The sequence below is a fragment of the Esox lucius genome, chromosome 17 (genome assembly GCF_011004845.1).
Source record: "Esox lucius isolate fEsoLuc1 chromosome 17, fEsoLuc1.pri, whole genome shotgun sequence".
Lineage (NCBI taxonomy): Eukaryota > Metazoa > Chordata > Actinopteri > Esociformes > Esocidae > Esox > Esox lucius.
In genome coordinates this window covers 38,467,604-38,491,427 of record NC_047585.1, presented here as the reverse complement: position 1 = coordinate 38,491,427, position 23,824 = coordinate 38,467,604, and the positions used below count along the sequence as shown (strand labels likewise).

The window sequence follows — 23,824 nt, the reverse complement described above, 5'->3', positions numbered from 1 at the left end:
CATGTTTGTATTTATTCCACCAGGCCTCTAAACAACACAACACGGCTGGTCTCGGTTCAATATCTGATAGACCTGCAGTTTTAATGACACAGGGCTGACTGCTCCCCAACGCATCCAACTGATAGACACTGACCGGGAGGAGCAGGTGGGAAACCGCACTGACCTGGAAGTTGAGGAACACTGTGAGAAGGCCGAAGAAGAAAGCCATGGCGGTGAATCCGAACAGTAGGAGCGGCCTTCTTCCGACGCGTTCAATCACCAGGCCCTGGGGGCAGACAGGACAGAGGGAAAGTGAGAGGGACAGAGATGTGTTTGACAGGCACCAAATGGAACAGAACGTGGGAACAACCTGGAATTTTCTGTCAGTAAATGTAAATGTTCCAATATTCATAGAACGATATTTCATTAATTTGGTGGACAGTCTTGTCCAGAGCGACATAAGTAGGTTACAGTTTCATACACTCGTCCTGGCTTCCTGAAAGGACCACATTGACTCCAGGACATACATGCTTATATAACCATTAGTTAACCCAGAAGACCCAAAAATCTGTCTTTCCTAGGTACACATTATCTCTTATGACATAATTATATAAGGCACAAGAATTACAAAGTATAATTTCTTCCTAAGAGTCCAGCTGGATTACTAACATTAGGATTTGTAATTATCATATTTATTATTATTGTTTTGCATTGAGACTATTTCATAGTGGTAATGATAGGCTCTTAGCTCAATCTGCAGATGCTAGTACACTCCCATTATGAATCAGAAAATGGTCGCCCACATCACTAAAGCACATTCATGGCTCACACCTCATTATGGTCATCGGATCTCAGTCTTCTTTGATGATGAGGCGTTGGGGGACGTATAAAATGGGAAATGTATCTAAAGTAAGAAACCCATCTTAGTCTTTAGAATGAGAGTTTATTTTTTCAAATGCATCATTGTTCTATAACTGAATTTACATTTAAAATTGTTTTCCAGAGAATCGCCCATACGTGAACACTTTGGAGATTGAAACTTTCTCCCAAAAGCTTAGCCAAAGCCCCAGGTATTTCTGTTCCGTGGGGGGGACCATCTGAGCCTGAAAGTATTTTATAACTCCAGCTCCTATCTCAAGCTGTTGGATTCTGAAGGGTTGTTCAAGGGCCACTAGTTATTTTAAAAGCCCAGTCCAGAAGTCCTTGGGAGGACAGAGACTGTGAGGGCTTCACAGTACTAAAAGACAAACATGGAAAGCCTGATGTGGGCAGATCAAAACCAGGCTTTGGTAGAAATGACTTTTTTTGTAGCATTTTTTTCCTACACTAAAGATATTTGTATTCATATTTTTCTATGGGAACCTTTTTGGTGCTAAATTGTCTGTAGATGTTCTAAAACCCTATGATATAGGGTTCTTCAAAGAAGAACTAACCCTTTCATCATTATATGTATCGTAGGGCCTTATACATCATAGGGCCTTGTTTATCATAGGGACTGTCTTATACCTTAATTAACAGGCCTAGTTATACCTCAATTAACAGATCTAGTTATACCTTAATTAACAGGCCTAGTTGCAGAATACTTCAATTAACAGGCCCAGTTATATCTTAATTAACAGGCCTAGCTACAGTATACCTTAATTAACAGGCCTAGTTATACATTAATGAACAGCCTTAGTTATACCTTACAGGCCCAGTTATATCTTAATTAACAGGCCTAGTTACAGTATACCTTAATTAACAGGCCTAGGTTACCTCAATTAACAGGCCTAGTTATACCTTAATTAACAGGCCTAGTAATACCTCAATGAACAGGCCTAGTTATACCTTATTTAAAAGGCCTAGTTACACCTTAATTAACAGGCCTAGTTATACCTTAATTAACATGCAAGTTTATACTTTAAAGGCTTAGTTATACTTTAACGAACAGGCATAGTTATATCTTAATTAACAGGCCTAGTTACAACTGAATTAACAGACCTAGTTAGACCTTAATTAACAGGCCTAGTTATATCTTAATTAACAAACTCTATCTAACTCTACTGTAGTACAGGCCACAAAATCAAGGTTAGTTCATATTGGAAATTTGATGGGAGTTTAGGTAGAGTTAGGTAGAGTTGGGTAGAGATAGGGTTAGGTAGAGATAAATAGAGTTAGGGTTAGGTAAAGTTAGGTAGAGTTAGGCAGAGTTTTGTAGTTTTAGGTGGAGTTAGGTCGCATTAGATTGAGTTAGGTACAGTAGAGTTAGGCAGAGTTTGGCACAGTAGAGTTTGGAAGAGTTTGGCAGAGTTAGGCGCAGTTAGGTGGAGTTAGGTACAGTATATTTTGGAAGAGTTTGGTAGAGTTAGGTAGAGTTTGGCAGGGTTAGGCAGAGTTTGGTACAATAGAGTTTGGAAGAGTTTGGTAGAATTAGGTGGAGTTAGGCAGAGTTTGGCAGAGTTTGGTACAGTAGAGTTTGGTAGAGTTAGGTGGAGTTAGGCAGGGTAAGGCAGAGTTTGGTGGAGTTAGGTGGAGTTAGATACAGTAGAGTTAGGTAGAGTTTGGCAGAGTTTGGCGGAGTTTGGTACAGTAGAGTTTGGAAGAGTTTGGTAGAGTTAGGTGGAGTTAGGCAGAGTTTGGTGGAGTTAGGTGGAGTAGAGTTTGGCTGAGTTTGGCAAAGTTAGTTGGAGTTAGGTGGAGTTAGGTAAAGGTTAACCATGTGCAATCTGCATTCAGAATGACAGCCAGGGAAGGTTTATAAGGGTATAATGTAATGCAGAGGCTAGTTCAATCAATGCAAAACCATCTAAGGACTCATTAAAGAAACCTTTCCCACACATCCAATTACAATTCCATAGCTGTTAAAATTCGAAGGTGTCTTTTGTGTGTTGAGTGAAAAGCACTTAGAGTGTACAGTATAAGCTTTAGTTCGTTTACCTAATGCATCTGCATGTACACGGGTTAATGTGTTGGTAGACAAATGTGGTTTTCTATGTTTACGTGATTCTGTGTGGGTGGGTGTGCAAACATTAGGAATTGGAGTGAGTGAGTGTGTGCGTGTGGTCTTATAGAAAAGGTAGAAGTGTGTGTCAATGTAGGTGTGTGTGAAGGTTGATGTGTGTGTGAAGGTATGTGTGTGTGTGTGTGTGTGTGTGTGTGTGTGTGTGTGTGTGTGTGAAGGTAGGAATGTGTGTGTGTGTGTGTGTGTGTGTGTGTGAAGGTAGGAATGTGTGTGTGTGTGCATGTAGGTGTGTGTGTGTGTGTGTGTGTGTGTGTGAAGGTAGGTATGTGTATGTGCGTGTGTGTGCATGAAGATGCCGTTTCTGCGTTTCCCCACAACCAAACATTTGGAGGACATATGACAGCTTCATGAACTCCATGAGCTGCTTTCTCTGCCTGTCATCAGACATATTGTAACCTCCTGGCCTTGGCATAATGGTTTTAAAAATAACCCACTCTGCATTCAGATTGCTCCAGCCCAAATAGAAGGTCAATTATTTTTAACACATATCTGGGCAATGACTCGTAGACTTTTGAGTTTGTTGTTACTTTCCAGCACTGGAGGCTAGCAGGGCGACGTTAACCCTGATGTGATGTGCCAGAGTACACTCTACGTGACATCATTGCTGTGACATCCCACCCATCAGGTGTTTCCACAGCAACAGAGCCAAACACCAAAAGGGCAATGGCACACTGCATGACAATGGGTGTGCGTGCATGTGTGAACTCAGGCTTATCAATGAAAACAATCTATTTAATGCATTAAAGCCCCTGAATGCTCAATATAATTTCCACAACATGGGTCTACAGTATATTTTTCTGACATTTTTTATCTGCTGTGATGTGTCAAAATAAAATGTCAATTTATCACCCTTTAGTTTAGAGGAATGATGGAATGTGACATTTATTTGCTGAGTTGACTAACATTAAATCGTCACAATTATCACTCCGAGAATACTACATATCAAAATGATAAGTGTAAAACTGTAGTCACCGCCTTATTTAACAGTGGCGATGACTTGCTGTTTTGGCCTTCTGGCTTGTGCAGATCTGCTGGGATAGGACAGCTACATCAGGATATAAATACACATGGAGAAAAGACACACACACACACACACACACACACACACACAGAGTCCAATTAGAAGCAAAAAAAAAAAGTCAGTTGGGGTTCTCTCAGCCCTAGTACATCAAAGCAGCGATGCGGAAGTGGCCATGGAGCGTTGGAAGACAAATATTATCACTTCAACTTCAAATCCAGCCACTGCTATTTCAGAGAGTAAATAATGGGGTGGGTTATTCTGCTAGTTCGGCAGACTTCAGATGGAAGCTGAACTGAAGTGAGAAATTTGACAAAATAATGTTCGCCTTTGAAAGCTATCACTTTACGTTTTATTTCTGCTATATTACTAAATGTCGAAACTCACAAGTTGAAGCTCCCTGAAGTACGTTTTTTTAAGTACATTTCCAAATTAATGTTGGCAGAAAAGGTAAACCCATAAAAAAAATATATGTTTAAAAGAAGTCATTATTCCTTGGCCTCACATTTTGAAAAAATTGGCTTTAGAAGACCATTCTGTCATTCTTTCGAGTAGTCTCATGTCAAACCTTACTTGCAAGACTTGCTACAACTCTTCCTTTTACTTTGGCTTCCCTGTCCAAGTGATCCCACAAACCATCAATTTTGTAGAGATCACGGGTCTGAAGAGGCACATCGAATACTGTGAGAGCATAACTACAACCATTGACGGTCATTTCTTGTAAGACTTCTTCTCACGGTCAAAGCGTATACTTTGGTGACATATTCACAGCAGGTCCTTCAGTTGCACAAGGAAGTGACCTTTAAGCACTGCTTTTGCGTCTTCCACTGGGTTTTCTGTCTACAACCTGGCGAATTTCTTACAATTTCTTTATGGCATGTCGCTCTGGCTATTTGCCAAAATATACAGTTAGTCCGGAAATAATTGGACACTGACACAAGTTGTTATTTTGTCTGTTTACCAAAATATATTCAGGTTTCAGTTAAATAATGAATATGGGCTTAAAGTGAATTCACATCCAAATTGGAGGAAGGGTTGAGGAATTACAGACCTTTAATATGTAGCCCCCTCTTTACCGAAAGACAATTGACTCAAAAGCTGTGTCATGGACAGGTGTGGGCCATTCCTATGTTATTTCTTCTTCAATTAAGCAGGTAAAAGGTCTGGAGTTGAGTCCAGGGGTGGCATTTGCATTCGGCATTCTTTGGACAGATGAAACTAAGATCAACCTGCACCAGAATGATGGGAAGAAAAAAGTATGGAAAAGGCTTGGAACAGCTTATGATCCGAAGCATACCACATCACCTGAAAAACATCGGTGGAGGCAGTGTGATGGCATGGGCATGCATGACTTCCAATGGCACTGAGTCACTAGTGTTTTTTGATGATGTGACAGAAGACAGAAGCAGCCAGATGAGTTCTGAAGTGTATAGGGATATACTGTATGCTCAGATTCAGCCAAATTCAGCACGGTAGATCGGACGGTGCTTCACTTTACAGATGGACAATGACCCAAAACATACTGCAAAAGCAACCCAGGAGTTTTGTAAGGCAAAGAAGAGTAATATTCTGCAATGGCCAAGTCAATCACCTGATCTCAACCCCATCGAGCATGCATCTTACTTGCTGAAGACAAAACTTGAGGCAGAAAGACCCACGAACAAACAACAACTGAACAGCTGCAGTAAAGGCCTGGCAAAGCATCACAGGAGGAAACCTAGCGTTTGGCGATGTCCATGTGTTCCAGACTTCAAGCATTCATTGCCTGCCAAGGATGCTCGACAAAGTATTAAAAATTAACATTTCATTTATGATTGGTAATTTGTCCAATTACATTTGAGCCCCTGAAATAAGGGGACTGTGTATGAAAATGGTTGCAATTCTTAAAGTTTCACACAATATGATATACAATTCCTAAACATTACATACAATAATTTTTGTTCAACTCCTTGAATTCAAGCTGGAAGTCTGCACTTCATTTGCATCTCGGTTGTTTCATTTCAAATCAATTGTGGTTGCGTACAAAACCAAAATTACGACAACTGTGTCAGTGTCCAAATATTTCAGGACCTAACAATACATTACTTATTGAACAACAAGAAATTCTTATAACTTTTCTACCGTATTCATGCACTGTATTTATGTTCATTCTTTATTTATTCTAATGTTAATAAATTTTTTACAAGCAAAAAAGCCTTCCTGCCCTGATAAATAGCTTGAAACAATTTTCTCAGGTAGTCTAAACCTTTGCAACCTATTAACTTAATATACACAAAGCCTGCTCCATACCATTACTACACACTTCTTAATGATTCAATTATAGTTTTAATATGCATATCTGTTTCATAGGCAAAATTACAGCGGTCACCTCATATTTATGGCCTTGCCTAAGCTCATTGAGCTTATTAAACTGTATTCCCAAGATTGTCATGATGTTTTATGAAGTGGATTACATTAGCTAGGCTTAAGAGTGGTTTGGGGAATGTATAGCCTATGCAAGATGTTTGAGGAATGGAGGAATAACCTAGAGAAACAATGCAAAGTGCGTCACAACATATCGAAAGTATCATACAGTAAAAACAATTGTGGTGGTTTATAATATGCAGAAAATCTGCCAGATAAAAAAAAAACTATTCACGCAACATGGCTTCCGATAAAAAATAAACATCACTCATAACCAGCCCATGATTTTCCAACTTATTTCATAGCAGCTGGATTATTATTATTTTTTTATGTATTTGAAGTGTTTAGTGTTCCAGTCACAGAATGTCATTACACGTATGTTTTTTTAACAGATTTTTCCATCCATCAAGCCACTGGTGGACAGTGAACTGTTTTGGATGATGGTATGATTTGGATGGTGCACAAACATGTGCAGGTACCCATAACCATTTCAAGAGACAGTTTAGACAGCAAGTCAAAGAAATCGCCACTGGTCGTGTTTAAGCCACAGAAGTTGATCCCAGTTATAATGAATAGGCTTGGGTCCACAGAAATCATAGGCTACTGTACTATATGAATAGAGTTTAGTCATATGTTGTTGTAGTCAACATATGATTATAACAATCAACAGAAGATTGTCTGCATAGTCCAGATGTTTCATACAAGTAAGAATTTGTTCTACTTTCATCTCTGCTTATACAACCAGTTTGCCAAAAATTTGGGACTGTGTAAAATGTAAAATAAAATCAGAATGCAATGAATGCAACTTTTTTCAAACATGTTGCTGGCAACAAATTCGAAATGGGCATGTGCTTTGCCAAAAACAATAACATTTCTCAGTTCCAATATTTGATATCTTGTCTTTGTGCTATTTTCAAATAAATACAGGGATAAATGATTTACACATCATTGCATTGCGTTTTCATTTGCATTTTACACAGCGTCCCAACTTTTTTGCAAACCGGGTTGTATTTACATGTACCTTGCATCCGTTTTTTTTTACAGTGCGGTTTCATTGTTGTCTTATCTCACTTCACTGGAGAACACAGGGACGGACGATTCTGCATTATTAAGAGTAAAAATCCAGTTTAATCAAAATATATAATTAAAAGAAAATTCTTTGATCTCAGATTAAAAGAGCGTGGCCGATGCTTCATAAAGGCTCGCTGTGGATTGACAGACCAAGATGAAAGAGTTCTTGGTCTTACGCTGGCATACGGAAAACACACTAAGCTGTCAATCCTCTCTTTCTGCTGGAAGCAATGCTGCAGTGGACCTATGAGAAAGAGGCTTAAAACTTTTACACAGTGTAGTCATTTAACTCAGAAAACTGTGGACTCAAATGTATCTCAGGCAGCACTATAATTGACTTGCTTCGTCCACAGCTTTAGCAGGTTTCAAGTACAAAAAGTACTGTAAAATGAGTTTTTAAAAAGTCCTTAAAATGGGTCCTTGCCTCATCAGTGAGTCACTAAGGATTTGGACCTGTTTATAGGACATCAACTTTTTTTTGCAGAACTGTCAACCAATCCGATGGAACGGAGGCTTTGTAAATTCTTAGTTATCAATGACTGTCATATTTGAGGTTAGTCATCCACTGAAGTAGGGAGAAAAACCTTGAGTTGTAAAATGATGTAGAAACCTCCCTGTGTAATGCTGAAAAATATACATCATTGTCCCAACCTTTCTTCATAATGGTGAGCTTAATAAAAGGTGTATTTTTTTAATGGATAAGCAATGGGATAAACTCTGTAAAATAGAAAGAGGAGAGATTTACAAAAGCCCAGAGCTTTCATTTCCCGTCCTTATATACAATACAATGCACCAACTAATTCTCATCTGTGATGGAAAGATCGTTTTTTGGGAATTTTACGTAATATACCAGTATTATCACAATGTTGAACGATTGTAGAGAAAACATCACTCATCAATAGTGAAATATCTTTCCAAAATAAATAAAAAGGCAATAAAAACACAAACCAAGTCCTAAAGCTCAGTGTTTGAGTCCAACAATCCTGAAACCCACGTCATGTAATATTTCATACTCTAATTACGTTGCAACAGTAACTTAAATGATGACCTCATTAAACACCAATTATATGTTGTCTCCCCGCATTTATACCACTGCCATTGGCTGTTAACACGGAGACCCATCACCACTTACGATGTGCGCATAATGGACACAGTTGTGACAGATCTTGGCCACGATATATTGGCAATATACCAGATTCTGTGAAATATTAGCCCATGTAACATGCACCAACATTCTATAAGCCTTTAAAGTACTACTACTTGTTAGATTGTTGTAGCCATATTTTTTTTAGATAGGTCTATTACCTATCACCGACATTAACAGCATCTTAAATTTCAAATGCCAACATTTTTAGCGTTTGCTATTTAATGTCAAAATGCCCGCAATAAGTGATTGACGTAGACAGTTCAGTTGCTTATCGCCCGACCACACCCAATTTTCACCTACTTGCCCTTCCTTTCCACAACTGAAGATCATATCTTAATTTCCCTTGGGCAGAAACGAGAGAGGTGAGACGCCATCCCTGGTCCCCACACAAATGCGTGAGTGTGTGCAGACCTAGCTATACTCCCTTTCCCCAAACTAATTAACAGGATCCGGCACAGAACAAACACGCTCTCGACGTCCCTGATGGAACGTCATTGTTCAGCTGCGGAAACGACCCACCCTCTGTGAACACGCAGCTATCCACGGGGTACCAGTGGCCTAGTCTGCACTGTTATTCCCACACAGGTGCATGCGTTTCCCTGCGTAATATAACCGATGGCGTCGTGCTTAGTGTCAGCTGCCAACTCGCTAGTGAGGACGGTGTCATTCCTCAAGGCATTACTGGAACAGGCTATATCTGAAGAGCTCTGCCCCAGCAGGGTGGGACGTCTCAACGGTAACATAGTTACATAGTGTGCAACTCATCTCTCTATCCTCAATATTCAGCATGCTGCGACTCTCCATCCTCGGACGGTCTCTGTGGTGTGGTGAACGGCGAATGCGGTGTGACTGTCAGAATTGATTTTAATACTGTGATCAATGCTCCTCTCAAAAGCACCAACCACAGTGTTCTTTCTGTTGGTATGTTTTCTGTCATGTTTGTTTTCGGCTAGTAAGCGTTCCTACATGCCGTTACAACTGCCATTAAATTAGTAGCGAGATCAGTGCAGTTTCAACATGTAGTTTACGCTACTTGTTGAATAAAATGCATGTATGTTCCATTATGCCTCTGACAGGTCCCCTTTTCCTCATGGTACAGTAGCTAAGGTCAGAACAGTCTCCGTTACAGCCATGCACAGCCTAATTTCCCTTAGCATATTCTATCCCTTAAATGTCACACATGGTCACAGCAGCATGTTTCTAGAGACTGTAAACAAGTATTCTAGGCCATTTAGGCAGTACATCAGGTATATTATTACTAAAATGCAGAAATTAGCATTTTTGTAGCATTGAGTGTGTTACAATCTGCATAGAAACGGCATGTTTGACAAATAAAATTGGGCATTTTAGCTAACCTTCATTCATATTAAAATGTGATTTATTAAATTCTCCTTGTGATCTATATTATAGAGCAATTCATTTAATATTACAGACTGTTAAAATGAAATTTTAGTGTACAATGTCTTCTTAGAATATCAAATGGATTTAAATGGTGCTGTTTGACAAACAACCCAGGAAGATAGTTAATACATCAAACAGTTGTAGAAATTATGACTGGAGTAATGGCTGTGTGCAAATTACTTTATTTAATCATGACCCTGTCTCACTACATCTCACTACTTTCCTCTATCAGTTTTGATTAAACTTAAGCATTACGAGGATCATACAAGATGTATTATCACTCATTTCCAAACCTCTTGTGAGTTTCTCCCAAACAAGCGGGTAGAGAACATGTACGTGAAGAGCTACAGAACCAGCATCGTTAGGGCCACGTTCAAAATTTTAACAGGAACTTGTTGGGTCTAGTCCAGCTCCACGGAAATGCTGCTTTCGTCATCAATAACCCCATAATGGCCCACCTTATATATGAAACAAAGGCATCATGTGACCTACATTTTAAAACTCCATTAGTAACGTTAATGGTGGGCGAGATCCTCAGCCACACAGACCAACCAGAATTAGTACACTTCTCCCCAACTGCCTCGCCGCTGCTTAGCACAGCAGACGGTGCCAGCGAGTTGCTCTTCTGGTTGAGGGAGACGAGATCCAGCAGCCTCAATCCTCACCTCTCGTGGGAGACTGGAGGACGGCCAGTCCATTTTGCATCTGCACTGGCCTCAGGTTGTTCAGGATATGCAAATGTAAAACACCAACTAGCCTTGGGGTTTACAAGACATACAAAATAATATTCAAGATTAGGTTACAACCTACACTTACCTAAAGGATTATTAGGAACATCATACTAATACTGTGTTTGATCCCCTTTCGCCTTTAGAACTGCCTTAATTCTACGTGGCATTGATTCAACAAGGTGCTGAAAGCATTCTTTAGAAATGTTGGCCCATATTGATAGGATAGCATCTTGCAGTTGATGGAGATTTGTGGGATGCACATCCAGGGCACGAAGCTCCCGTTCCACCACATCCCAAAGATGCTCTATTGGGTTGAGATCTGGTGACTGTGGGGCCATTTCAGTACAGTGAACTCATTGTCATGTTCAAGAAACCAATTTGAAATGATTCGAGCTCTGTGACATGGTGCATTATCCTGCTGGAAGTAGTCATCAGAGGATGGGTACATGGTGGTCATAAAGGGATGGACATGGTCAGAAACAATGCTCAGGTAGGCCGTGGCATTTAAATGATGCCCAAATGGCACTAAGGGGCCTAAAGTGTGCCAAGAAAACATCCCCCACACCATTACACCACCAGCCTGCACAGTGGTAACAAGGCATGATGGATCCATGTTCTCATTCTGTTTACACCAAATTCTGACTCTACCATCTGAATGTCTCAACAGAAATTGAGACTCATCAGACCAGGCAACATTCTTCCAGTCTTCAACTGTCCAATTTTGGTGAGCTCGTGCAAATTGTAGCCTCTTTTTCCTATTTGTGCGTGTTGTGGCTTCACAAATGCTTTGCTGCATACCTCGGTTGTAACGAGTGGTTATTTCAGTCAAAGTTGCTCTTCTATCAGCTTGAATCAGTCGGCCCATTCTCCTCTGACCTCTAGCATCAACAAGGCATTTTCGCTCACAGGACTGCCACATACTGGATGTTTTTCCCTTTTCACACCGTTCTTTGTAAACCCTAGAAATGGTTGTGCGTGAAAATCCTAGTAACTGAGCAGATTGTGAAATACTCAGGCCGGCCCGTCTGGCACCAACAACCATGCCACGCTCAAAATTTCTTAAATCACCTTTCTTTCCCATTCTGACATTCAGTTTGGAGTTCAGGAGATGGTCTTGACCAGGACCACACCCCTAAATGCATTGAAGCAACTGCCATGTGATTGGTTGATTAGATAATTGCATTAATGAGAAATTGAACAGGTTTTCCTAATAATCCTTTAGGTGAGTGTAATTCCCCATGTGTTATGACTAATAGATCATACACATTACTTAGCTGAATCGTTTAACAATATATGACCATGCTTCTTCAGACAAAACAAGAGAGAGGATCCACATTGGCTCTATAGTCAGGCTCAATCACAGTTATGGGCCTGGAGAAATGTAACAACTCTCAAATCCACAGACAGGAGTTCTGGATACAAAGATGGACCAAAATATATAAATTGGCATAAAGATCTAATTGTATATATTTTTTCATGGCTTAAGGATATACCGTGTTTGTTTAAAACAGTTGGACAAAGCTAATCATGGATTTGTCAGTGCTATTCAACAGTGTATCATTAACTGTCATAAAATGGAGGTGACAACGGATACATGGAGCTTTAATGAATGGAAACACATTTCAACAACCAAACTGTGTTGTGATATGGTCTATCGAGCAGCACCACTCAAACAAAGGTGCCCTCCTGCCACACCGCACTGACGCTGTCAATGCCTTCAGTGACCAGACGTCAGCAGCGCTGGCTGGCGTACATGGGGCAGTGGCTGCGATTGGAGGCTTCCAGACGCCCATCCGAGGAGCAAGGTCCCCTGGGTGGCATCTGTGTTTGAAGGCAGCTAGCTACCTGGCAGCTAGGAACTTTCCTCTCATCCCACTTATTTGGAGGAGATCAAAGATCAGTTACACTTTACTTCAAAGAGTGAATGATGCTGATTTAAAGCCCCTATAGGTTCTCACTGCATGAATTAGGCTACAAGGAGAAGAAAAAGGAAAATAACCCCCCCCCCACTCCCCCACCCAGAATGTGGATTGAAAGTCTCTCTTCCCCAGCCAGCCAGCTACTGTAGCTGTTATGACATTCAAACAAATACAGCCATACAGTATGATTTCCTTCTGGCCCCGGGATAACAATCGTGTCGTGTTTGTGTTCACTGTGACGCCACGCGTTGAAGCCCTTCACGTGGCGAGCATCTGAAGCGGAGATGTCGAGTGAGCCGCGGACGGGACCACCAGAGTCCGCGCGCCTACGGGGACCTAGGGTCCCAGAAGAAGAATGCCTTTCCTACGTAAACATTATTACCATGTACATTAACACTATAAAGCATGGCCAAATTGATGAATAATGGTGTACCAATTAATGATTTATTGAATGCTGAGGTTATTCTGAGCCGGTGTTGCTTATTCGTTTAGCTAATTTACGGCTGTGTCTGTCACAATACCGCACCTACTTTAAGGGAGTAATGGTTAGAATAGATGTAAAGATTTGCAAGTGCAGAGTAAGACGTGTCCCTTTTAGCTGGTATGGAATATTTACAGTAGGGAGAACAAGTATTTGATACACTGCCGATTATGCAGGTTTTCCCACTTACAAAACAAAAATCCAGAAAATCATATTGTATGATTTTCTTTATAATTAATTTGCATTTTATTGCATGACATAAGTATTTGATCACCTACCAACCAATAAGAATTCCGGCTCTCACAGACCTGCTAGTTTTTCTTTAAGAAGCCCTCCTGTTCTCCACATTACCTGTATTAACTGCACCTGTTTGAACTCGTTACCTGTATAAAAGACACCTGTCCACACACTCAATCAGACACCAACCTCTCCACAATGGCCAAGACCAGAGAGCTGTGTAAGGACATCAGGGATAAAATTGTAGACCTGCACAAGGCTGGGATGGGTTACAGGAAAATAGGGAAGCAGCTTGGTGAGAAGACAACAACTGTTGGCGCAAATTATTAGAAAAAAGTTCAAGATGACGGTCAATCTCCCTCGGTCTGGGGCTCTATGCAAGATCTCACCTCGTGGGGCATCAATGATCAGGAGGAAAGTGAGGGATCAGCCCAGAACTACATGGCAGGACCTGGTCAATGACCTGAAGAGAGCTGGGACCACAGTCTCAAAGAAAACCATTAGTAACACACTATGCCGTCATGGATTAAAATACTGCAGCGCATGCAAGTTCCCCCTGCTCAAGCCAGTGCATGTCCAGGCCCGTCTGAAGTGTGCCAGTGACCATCTGGATGATCCAGAAGAGGAATGGGAGAAGGTCATGTGGCCTGATGAGACAAAAATAGAGCTTTTTGGTCTAAACTCCACTCACCGTGTTTGGAGGAAGAAGAAGGATGAGTACAACCCCAAGAACACCATCCCAACTGTGAAGCATGGAGGTGGAAACATCATTCTTTGGGGATGCTTTTCAGCAAAGGGGACAGGACGACTGCACCGTATTGAGGGGAGGATGGATGTATCGCAAGATTTTGGCCAACAACCTCCTTACCTCAGTAAGAGCATTGAAGATGGGTTGTGGCTGGGTCTTCCAGCATGACAACGACCCGAAACACACAACCAGGGCAACTAAGGAGTGGCTTTACATGATGAATGTGACATGTTACTATCCTACAATTCATTTTTGCTTTTATTTCAAATGTATTAACGCATCATTTTGGTCTATTGGACCGAGACATTGGATCGTTGCACATTGCGTTGTAGCGCCAGTCCGCATGCTTTATAATGTACAGGTACATTATTATTAATTATGACTGGCAAACCACAGTTACATTTGAAGGCATTAGCCATATATACAATTTTTTTTTTTTTTTTTTCTCAGCCTCGGGCAGAATCCTGTTCTCACAGAGAAACCCACATTTCTTTCATTTAAAGGTATTCTAAGGTGTTCGTCATCCCTGCAGCACTCACTTTTACCACAGTGTTTTTAAAGACTGGAGAACCATTTACTCCCGCAGGGTGATTACGATGCCAGGATGCCTTCTACTGGCGTTGACATACAGAGGACATAAACAGCCATGGACCTAAAACTAACAGAGAGAAAGCAGAAAAAAACAGGGGGTTTCTCTGATTGTACATTTGATGTTGATGCAACGCCACTTATGGCACATCACACAGAACTCCATGTTAATAAAATGAACGCAGCCATTTCTAACTGAGAGGAGGGAGTTGGATGCTGACTATGCCACAGGACACAGGCTAGTGATAAGAGCCCCCAACTGATCACCAAAATGTTGCTCCATCAAATCTCAGAGCAGTTGACCCTATTGCTCCCAGGTCAATGCTGAAAATGAATGTGTTCTCAGTCTACCTACAAGGAACCTAGACCTGCATAGATTAAGTCAGCCTCTTTCACCCTAAAATCTGCTCCAATCATCCTCAAACCTACGCCCGCCCTTACCCGGAGAAAACCTACGCCCACCCTTACCCGGAGAAAACCTACGCCCGCCCTTACCCGGAGAAAATCACTTGTAAAATAGTCACAATTGTGTACCAACAGAATTTGGGCTGGTTTTCAGTCATTTTGGGCTGGTTTTGAGCAGTCATTGGGCTTGAAATGTTTGCTTAGCCTGGCAACACTGCTCCAAATGCTTTGTCTGATTGTCTTGATTAGAAGAACCAGTCTGAAGGTGCATTAGCATATTTATTGACCTGCTGTTAATCTGAACATACAAGAATATTGATTCATTCTCTTGTAAATTTCACTCGGCACAGCCAGAAGAGTACTGGTCACCCCTAGGAGTCTGACTACTGTCTGGGTTTCTTTCTAGGTTCCGACCATGCCAGGAAGTCTCTCCTTGCCTCTGTACATACATTTCTTGCTGTTGCTTTTGCTCTTTAGGGTTTTAAGCTGGATATCTGTATGAGCACGTTATGACAACTGCTGATGTAAGGCTGCTTAATAAAATATATATTATTGATTGATTTGCACCAAAATGTGTTACATCACTGAAGAAATTTGGAATTTCACTGATCCTCTTAATCATGATTAATGTAGTGCTAAAATGGGAAACAAACATTTAACCACAGAGATTACTTTTATAATAGCAGTCTAAAAAAGATGAAATCCCTAATCAAAATGAAATCATTTTCAAAATAGCATGTGTTATTATCGGAATGATGTTTGCAACACCAAGGTTTTGGGTTTGATATCTGGAAGGCTCAAGGTTGAAAAAGGAGTACTGTAGTATGCAAATGTATGCACTCACTACTGTAACTTGCTCTAAATGATGTAGAATGTAAATGTGAAAATGTTCCTGTCTTTCAAAGCTACTTAGTATGCATGAATGATTTATTTATGAACTCTGCAAGACAATGAACTCTTGAATGATGGTTGAAATTGTTTTAGAATTCTACACATTACACATTCTACTACAATGATGATTTGTTTTAATTTTAGAGGAAACCAGAAGACATGTATCTGTTCCAGAGATTCTACTCTTTAATTGATAACTTAAATTGTATAAAAGCCACATTTGCAGGAAGAAAACAGAAACCAATCTGTTGATTATATTCACAGCTTGCAGTTGCTATGAACCATTTTCAAATACACATTGCACAGAAAACTCTAGCTTGGCTAAGGCTGCATTTCGCAATGAAGGAAAAAGCAAAAATAATAAAGGTAGGAAATTATGCTGAAGTAGACTATGAAGAGGGAGAGTTAAACTTAACCAATACATTGTTTGTAGAGGTGGTTTGCTTGGAAGGAAGAGAGTGTAGTTGGACTAGTGTTAGATTTTGGGTCTGGGATAATTTGGGGTTAGGGTTGCTTGAACATCTATAAACTGTGAGATATTGTAACCAAAAGTATAACAAATTAACCCTGGATGAAAGAGAGAGGCCAATTTGCATGGCTTATACTCAGTTTGGGAACAAAGAGGGAATATATAACTAAAGACACACATTCCAATCTCTGATTATGCAGTTGATCCAGAAAAGCAGTAAAATTGTAGTCTCCCAAAGCTGCTTGGCACTGTAAGCTCACATTAAACACTGCACAGGATGTGGTGCACCATTTAGGATCTCAGAAGCTTATAAGAAAGCTGCACTAGAAAGCCATGCAGCGTTTAATGTAAGCTTGCAAGATCTTGCAGGTTTAATCCAATTCACATTTGTGAAAATTCTCAATAGAAATGTAATGGAAGAATTTATATGGTTCAACAATCACAAATACTGGGGAATTGCGGTCAATCAGCTTTACTTATGAAATATAGTCTGTGAATAAAGCTGGTAAAAGATGTCTGAGTTCCAGGCATTGGTTTTTGTATTTGTATATGTATTTTGAGGGGACATAAGCGTGTTGGGTGCTCAGAACCATCCTCGCTGGTCAGGATGTGTAGCACCTTTGTCCTTGTTAGTCAGAACTGAGGTCAAGTAAGTCACAAGTGAGCCAAATAAAAACCTTTGGCATGCATTCAATATCTGACACTTGCAATTGCTAGCAAGCCTGAACATTAAGTTTTCCATGCCAGAAACAGTCGCAAAATAACCGTATACAATTTCGAAGTTTGTCAATACGGAATAATTCACAACGCGTACTTCACATCGCCTGCGAGGAGATACGAACTCGGGACCTATAGTTCACAAGTCCGCTTTTCTAAACCACTACGCTATTTAACAAGGGTCGGTCGGTTGATCGGTCGGTTGCTCTTCTTGGCTGGCTCCGCTTAAGCGGTCCGGAAAAAAAAGGAACATTAATAAGAATTAATTTGCAGCATGATGTGACCGCTCTTCAGTGGTCGTTTTGAACTTGGTCAATTCCTTTACATGACTAGTTTAGCAAGAAAATATGATTCCCTGCCCCCGAACACACTGTTCACCACATGTCTGCTGAGTAGCAACAGGAGCGAGCCACCCACCCCATCTCGACTATAATTACTTGTTGTTCACAGCTAGCCTGTTCCTATTCACTGACCTGCCAACTCTGAGCATGTTATTGAGCATGGCAGTGTATGTGAGAAAATGTGCGTGAGTGTGTACTGTACTGTGTGTGTGACAGAGTGTGTGTGTGTCTGTATGTGTATCTCTTTAGTGTTAAATTTAGGGCAAATGTTACAATTGGGGTTGGGGTTATACAACCCCGTTTCCCAAAATGTTGGGGCGCTGCGTAAAATGCAAATAAATACAAAACGCAATGATGTGCAAATAATTTATCATTGTATTTAACTGAAATTTGTACAAAGACAACATATCAAGTGTTGAAACTGAGAAAGGTTATTGTGTTTGGAAAAAATACATGCCCGTTTTGAATTTGATGCCAGCAACATGTTTCAAAAATGTTGGGACAGGATTACCATTGTGTTGCATCATTTCACAATACTACAGCATGTAAGCGTTTGGGAACTGAGGAGACCAATTGCGGTAGTTTTGAAAGTGAAATACTTGATATAGGATTTCAGCTGCTCAACAGTTTGGGGTCTCCATATTTTTCGTTTCATAATCTGTGTCATAGATGATGAGATCCCCAAACCCTTTGCAATTTTACATTGATAAATGTTAAATTGTTGCACTATTTGCCCACGCAGTCTTTCACAGAGTGGTGAACCCCTCTCCATCCTCACTTCTGACAAACCTATCCTCTCTGGAATGATCTTTAATACCCAATCATGTTACTGACCTGTTGCCAATTGACCTATTTTGTTGTTTGATATTCCACCAGGTTTAGGTTTTTAGCATTAAACAACTTTTCCAGTCTTTTGTTGCCTCTGTCCCAACCTTTTTGAACAGTGTTGCTGGCATCAAATTCAAAGCGGGCATATATCTTTCTACAAACAATAAATTGTCTCAGTTTCAACATTTGATATGTTGTCTTTGTACCATTTTCTATCATTTGCATCCTGTTTCTCTTTACATTTTACACAGCTTCCTAACATTTTTGGAAATTAGGTTGTGTGTTAAGGTTAGGCATTATGGATTACGTTTAGGGTGAGGTTAGGTTTAGGCATCAAAGTTAGGTTATTCAGATTAAAGTTGCGGGTAAAGTTAGGATTAAGGTTAGTCTTAGTGTTAAGTAACGATATGTTTGTTTAAAGGCAATCACCTTTTGATGTACCAATTTCCATAGCTAAATAATCATATACGCGGGTGTTAGATTTGTGTTGTTTTTCAGAGTGTCTGAGAAGTAGTACTCACAGAGACAATGGCAGCCAGTGTTTCTACAGCGCCAGTGCTGAGGACGACATATGGGATCACATTCTCTGCAAAGCCCGAGTCCCGCAAGATCCCATTGGTGTAGTACCAGATCTGCGGAGAGATAACAACCCACAACCAATTATTAACAGGGGGGGGGGGGGCTTTTCCACCACATCCATACAAACAAATAGATATCAATAAATTATACACCAATGTCACGAGTGTTGCTATCTCCCTTTTATTTTTGGCAGACAGAGAACGGCGATATTTCTGGCTTTGTTCAAGACATTCCAAAGTCAGCGACTTGTGATGATGACACATTCATATTTGAAATGCCTCCTGAACAGACCAGTGGTTAATACATCTGTGGAATTAAATAGAACATTTAAATAGTGTATCTCTGTGGATACATCCGTGTCCTTTGAATGGCAACCCTGTCCGTCTAAAGGGCCTAAATGAAAGGCAAATGTAACGCTGATTACAGGGCAAAGATCGGATTAGCTATTTAATGAGGTGCCTTTTTGTTATTGGTCAACTGTGTCCTTGGATTGATCTTATTCAAGCCTTCTCATTACGAAGCCTCGTGTCCACGCTCTGTCATTAGCACCTAATTTATTCTCTGTTGTCGATCTGTCAAGCAGCACAGTCACCGCTGGGCTAATGCATTCATAATGCTGGAGGTTTCTTGTTCTGTGACTGTGTGGCACAAGACATTTTTCGTATCGGTCTCTAAAAGACTGGCATGCAATATGCAGGGTACATGAAGTATACATGGAACACACTGCATACTCCCATAAATCCCATCAAACAGCCTTGCAGCATTAAACTTCTAATGGATAATTCACCAAGACCAAATCTGATTTTACCGCAATGAAATTTGAAAGGTTAATTAAGCAGGACAAAATACAATCTTACCGGATTAAATTTCGAATCCTTAATTCACCAAGATAAAAAACTTACAGCAATAAAATTCTAATGGAAAATTCACCGAGTCCAAATCCGATCTTGCAGCACTAAACTTCAAATGATTCATTCACCAAGACCAAATCCAATTTTACTGCATTAAAATTATAAAAAAAAACTAATTTTACATCAGAAGCTGTCACAAAGACCTTTTACTGTCACTCTGTCTGTCTGTCATTAATTAATCAATTCAATTGATTAATTGAGCCTCTATAAGTATTTACCAAGTAGCACTCATGACCAAATCTGAGGTAAATCGACATCAGATGTTTTGCATTTCTGAAGGCTTGTGTCATTCAGAACCTTGAAGTGAACTGGAGAAATGTCGTTCTAAGAATCCGGTCCGCTCCACTGTCAGAGAGGAGACAGCTGGCGCTCACCGCATTCAGGCCACACAGCTGGTAGCAGGCCATGGTAACCACGACGGTGACGACCTGCCAGCGCACGGCGGGGTTCAGCAGGAGCTCGGTGATGGACGCCATGCGCATGGTGTTCTGAGCCCGGCTCTCAGCATGCACTTCCTCCAACTCCTTCGACACGTCCTCCTTACCAAGGAAGTCTCTGAAGGCTGAGACACACAGAGTCATTACTCTTTTAACCAGAGAAACACAAACACAGTGACTCCTCTTTCAGTCCAACTAAGAACCAGTTGAAGTTCAACGTTTTATTTATTATAGAATTGTCATCTTTAGTTACTTTCTAACAATGTGTTTCTCTGGAAAATCTCACAGATAAAAATAACATGTGTTTTTGGAAAACATTTGGGGGCAGGACACAAAGCGGAGCATTTTTCCAGCAGCATCAATTGTGCTTTAATTTCATGGCAAGATAGAATTCGGTGTGCCAGTCCCTCTACTGCAATCAACAAGATAAAAAGAGGATTGAATTTAATTTTGGGCTATGGCATGGCTTTATATTTCTTGTTACATCCACATGGCTGGGCATTGGTCTTTTCCTTCTTGAGGGTAGATTATAAACAGTGACATTATACCCATGGAGACCCTATTTTGGGTTTAGCAGGACGACAGTGTGTTAACGGACAATATGGGAACCCGAGTTGTCTCCCAGCACACAGGTCTGATACACAGGCCAAACGGGCCTTATCGAAGCCAGGCAGGCTCTGGGAAAAATAATGTTAGTGGATCTTACCAGGCCGGTGTTTCATAAGTATCTCAGCGAGATCTCTATAAAAACGAGTCAATGTTCAGAGGCAAAAGAGAAACCCAAGAGAAGAGTCAGCAGAGATGAAATTCCAATTTTGTGCAAATGCTTCTGAACAACGCCATTGTCACACAGCGCTCGACAAAAGACACAGGCCGCAAGCACGTAAGACTTTGCAATCATTTAATAATGATTTTCCTGAGGCCAACCTTAATGCCTAAGGAAAATGTACGGCCAATACAATGTTACTCCTTTGAGGTTGTAATGCAAACAATGCAATGTTGTTCAGTCCAAGACTGTGCTGTAGATTGTGGTAATGTAACAATCTCCAACATGGTTCTAGTCAGACTTGGTTTGTTCTGTTCCCCCACCACTTATAGTTTCCCATCTCTTTGCCTTACGGACACAGTCTTCCAAAGACACATGAGGAGTAACATCTTTAACAGATCAGGGTAATCAAAGGTGTGGTTTTCAAAAGCATATAAATCGCAGTATTCGATTAGAGATGCTCACAGGCGTTAGCCGAAGCACTCAGCCAATAGAGTATTTTATAAATGTTTGTTCCTATTTGTTCAACCATATATTAAACCAGTCAAAAATAACAAGTGATTAAAGTTGATTTTAAACTGTGATGATAGGATGCCATTCACCCTGGAAATATTAGGTTTTAACATGCGCAAGACATGCTCAACTATCTCCGGTCCTCCCAAGGACATCTCTGGTCTCCAGCAACACTTATATGCAGTAAATTGTAATATTGCTAATTTGACCTATTCAATCTGACAACAGACTGTTTCTATGCGGTTATCATTTTGCACACAGGTACTTTTCTGCTTTCACAGGTGACCTTTTCAGAAGAGCCTAGACAAACCTACCGGTTAGGAAAGTAGTTGATGGCATTTTAGTAGGACTTACTTTAAAATGAAAATGAAGAAGTTAATAAATCAAGTTTAAGAATGTTCAATATTGACAAAAAAGTGAGATGAAGAACCTTGGGAATGTGATGTAATAGCATGAAGTACAAAAAGTATTATAAAACCTGGTTGTCTGAACAGGTTATTGTATTGTACCTCAAGGTTAAGTAACATGTTTAACAGGATCTTTTCAGACCAATAGAGGTACTTATCAATCAACAATTTGTGCATGGGGAATTATGGAAATGTGTGCTTTACTTGATCTGGAGTGTGAAAAATGGTAAGCAAATACGTCACCGTATTAACAGAAAAAAAGGCATAAACGTATTCTTGGTCATCATAATGTCACGTTTTCAGCCCCATTCTGTCAAAAGCAGATATATCCAAAACAGAACCCCCTTCAACTTTCACTTCTTACCCGAACTAACAATTCCCAGGAAACACGGCGGTGGGAAGCTTCCTGTGTACAAAGGCAGAAGGCAGTCCATTCAAGGGTCTCCATGGATAATTTATATCATCACTTCAAACACCAAAGGCCAGTTAAAATATTTCTCCAGAGACCCCATTGATCAAACAATCCTTTACGGATATCTGACATACAGTAGAAAATCCTCCTTTCCAATATAACGTGTTTTTTTTTTTTTGTGGGCCTTGCTAGCCCATGCTATGTTTCTGCCACAAAGTGACTGAACTCTCCGGGGGAACAGTGCAAATGTAAAAATAACGTCAGCACATATTGTGCTGTCCCATCGCACGCGCAATGGTGTCCTTTTAAATAGTCCAAATTAATATGGCAGTTTCACTCATTAAGAATTATTTAAGGCAACCTTAGGATATGGCACACACATTTTGTTTAGTATGATAGTTTGGTAATCAACTCCAGCAAATACAGCTACAGTAACCCAAAATAATGCAACAAAGTTCCACTTGTCACCAGTCAGTAACCCACAGCAGATTATGTCACTTGTGTAGCGATATGCTTGTGTACTGGCTACCAAAGTATCCAGTTAGCTAAAAGAAGTAACTATAATATAAATCAAGAAGGATTAACTCCAAATGAATGTAACTTTTACCAATACTGAAATATAGTAAACAGAATAGAGAAATCAATGGAAAGTGGCCAATGCTCATGCATTACACAAATGACCAGCGTGACCTTGATAGGTGTACAGTGTGTGTGTGTGGAAGTAATTCTGTGTCCATGGTCCGGGTGTGTGTAATGTGTAATGTATGATGTGTGTGAAAATCAGCCGGAGGGTGAGTTTGCATGTAGCCAGGCATTAAGGTTCAGCATAGACAGAAAGTTTAACAACCTGATGGGCTGGAGGTACGAACATGTTTAACAGTCTGATGGGCTGGAGGTAGGAACTGGTTTAACAGTCCGATGGGCTGGAGGTAGGTACATGTCTTCTGTCTCTGTGTCTATTTATGATCTTGTAGATGGTGGCACCAGAAACTGCCAATAGCGTGGATGGCTGAAGTCTACGATGATGGCCTTCAGCCATTTTGTTAGTCCGGCAGGGCAGGCTGTGGGGTGCAACTCGCCACCCTCCGAAGAGCCATACCAAGTTGCCATTTAACAAATCAGGAGACTAATAAACTAAACAATTGACAGGCAGAGCTTCAATTAGGAAAGTAAACACTAGAATCATTTTTGTTTTTACATTAGGGGGTTAAAATGTTTTTATTGAAATCACAGATGAAAACATTATGAGAATGTCTGTACTAATATAACGTATTGTCCTTGGTCATTACTGTAACCCCTTGGGCCTAAGAAGGTAATTTAGTAAATATCAAATCCCACATCTTACAGCCAAGGTTAGGCAAAATCTCCCCACCTCAACATAATCACCTTTCATCAAGTATATGCAGTTCTGAAATGTGCCACAC

At 40.4% G+C, this 23,824-nt stretch overlaps 1 protein-coding gene across 7 annotated transcripts in view; it reads right to left on the bottom strand.

Moving 5' to 3' along the window:
• Nucleotides 1-23,824, bottom strand: part of slc2a9l2 (solute carrier family 2 member 9, like 2) — a 117,264-nt gene that overhangs the window by 39,043 nt on the left and 54,397 nt on the right. For all 7 annotated transcript variants that reach the window (XR_004574654.1, XM_034287380.1, XM_010880799.4 and 4 more), the window contains 3 exons: nt 20,240-20,427; nt 18,897-19,007; nt 164-265 (listed from right to left, as the gene is read on the bottom strand). Coding sequence is in view for 6 of the 7 variants with exons in the window: in XM_034287380.1 (XP_034143271.1) it covers nt 164-265; nt 18,897-19,007; nt 20,240-20,427 (401 nt within the window). In the remaining variant the exon portion in view is untranslated. The remainder of the gene's footprint in view (nt 1-163; nt 266-18,896; nt 19,008-20,239; nt 20,428-23,824) is intronic.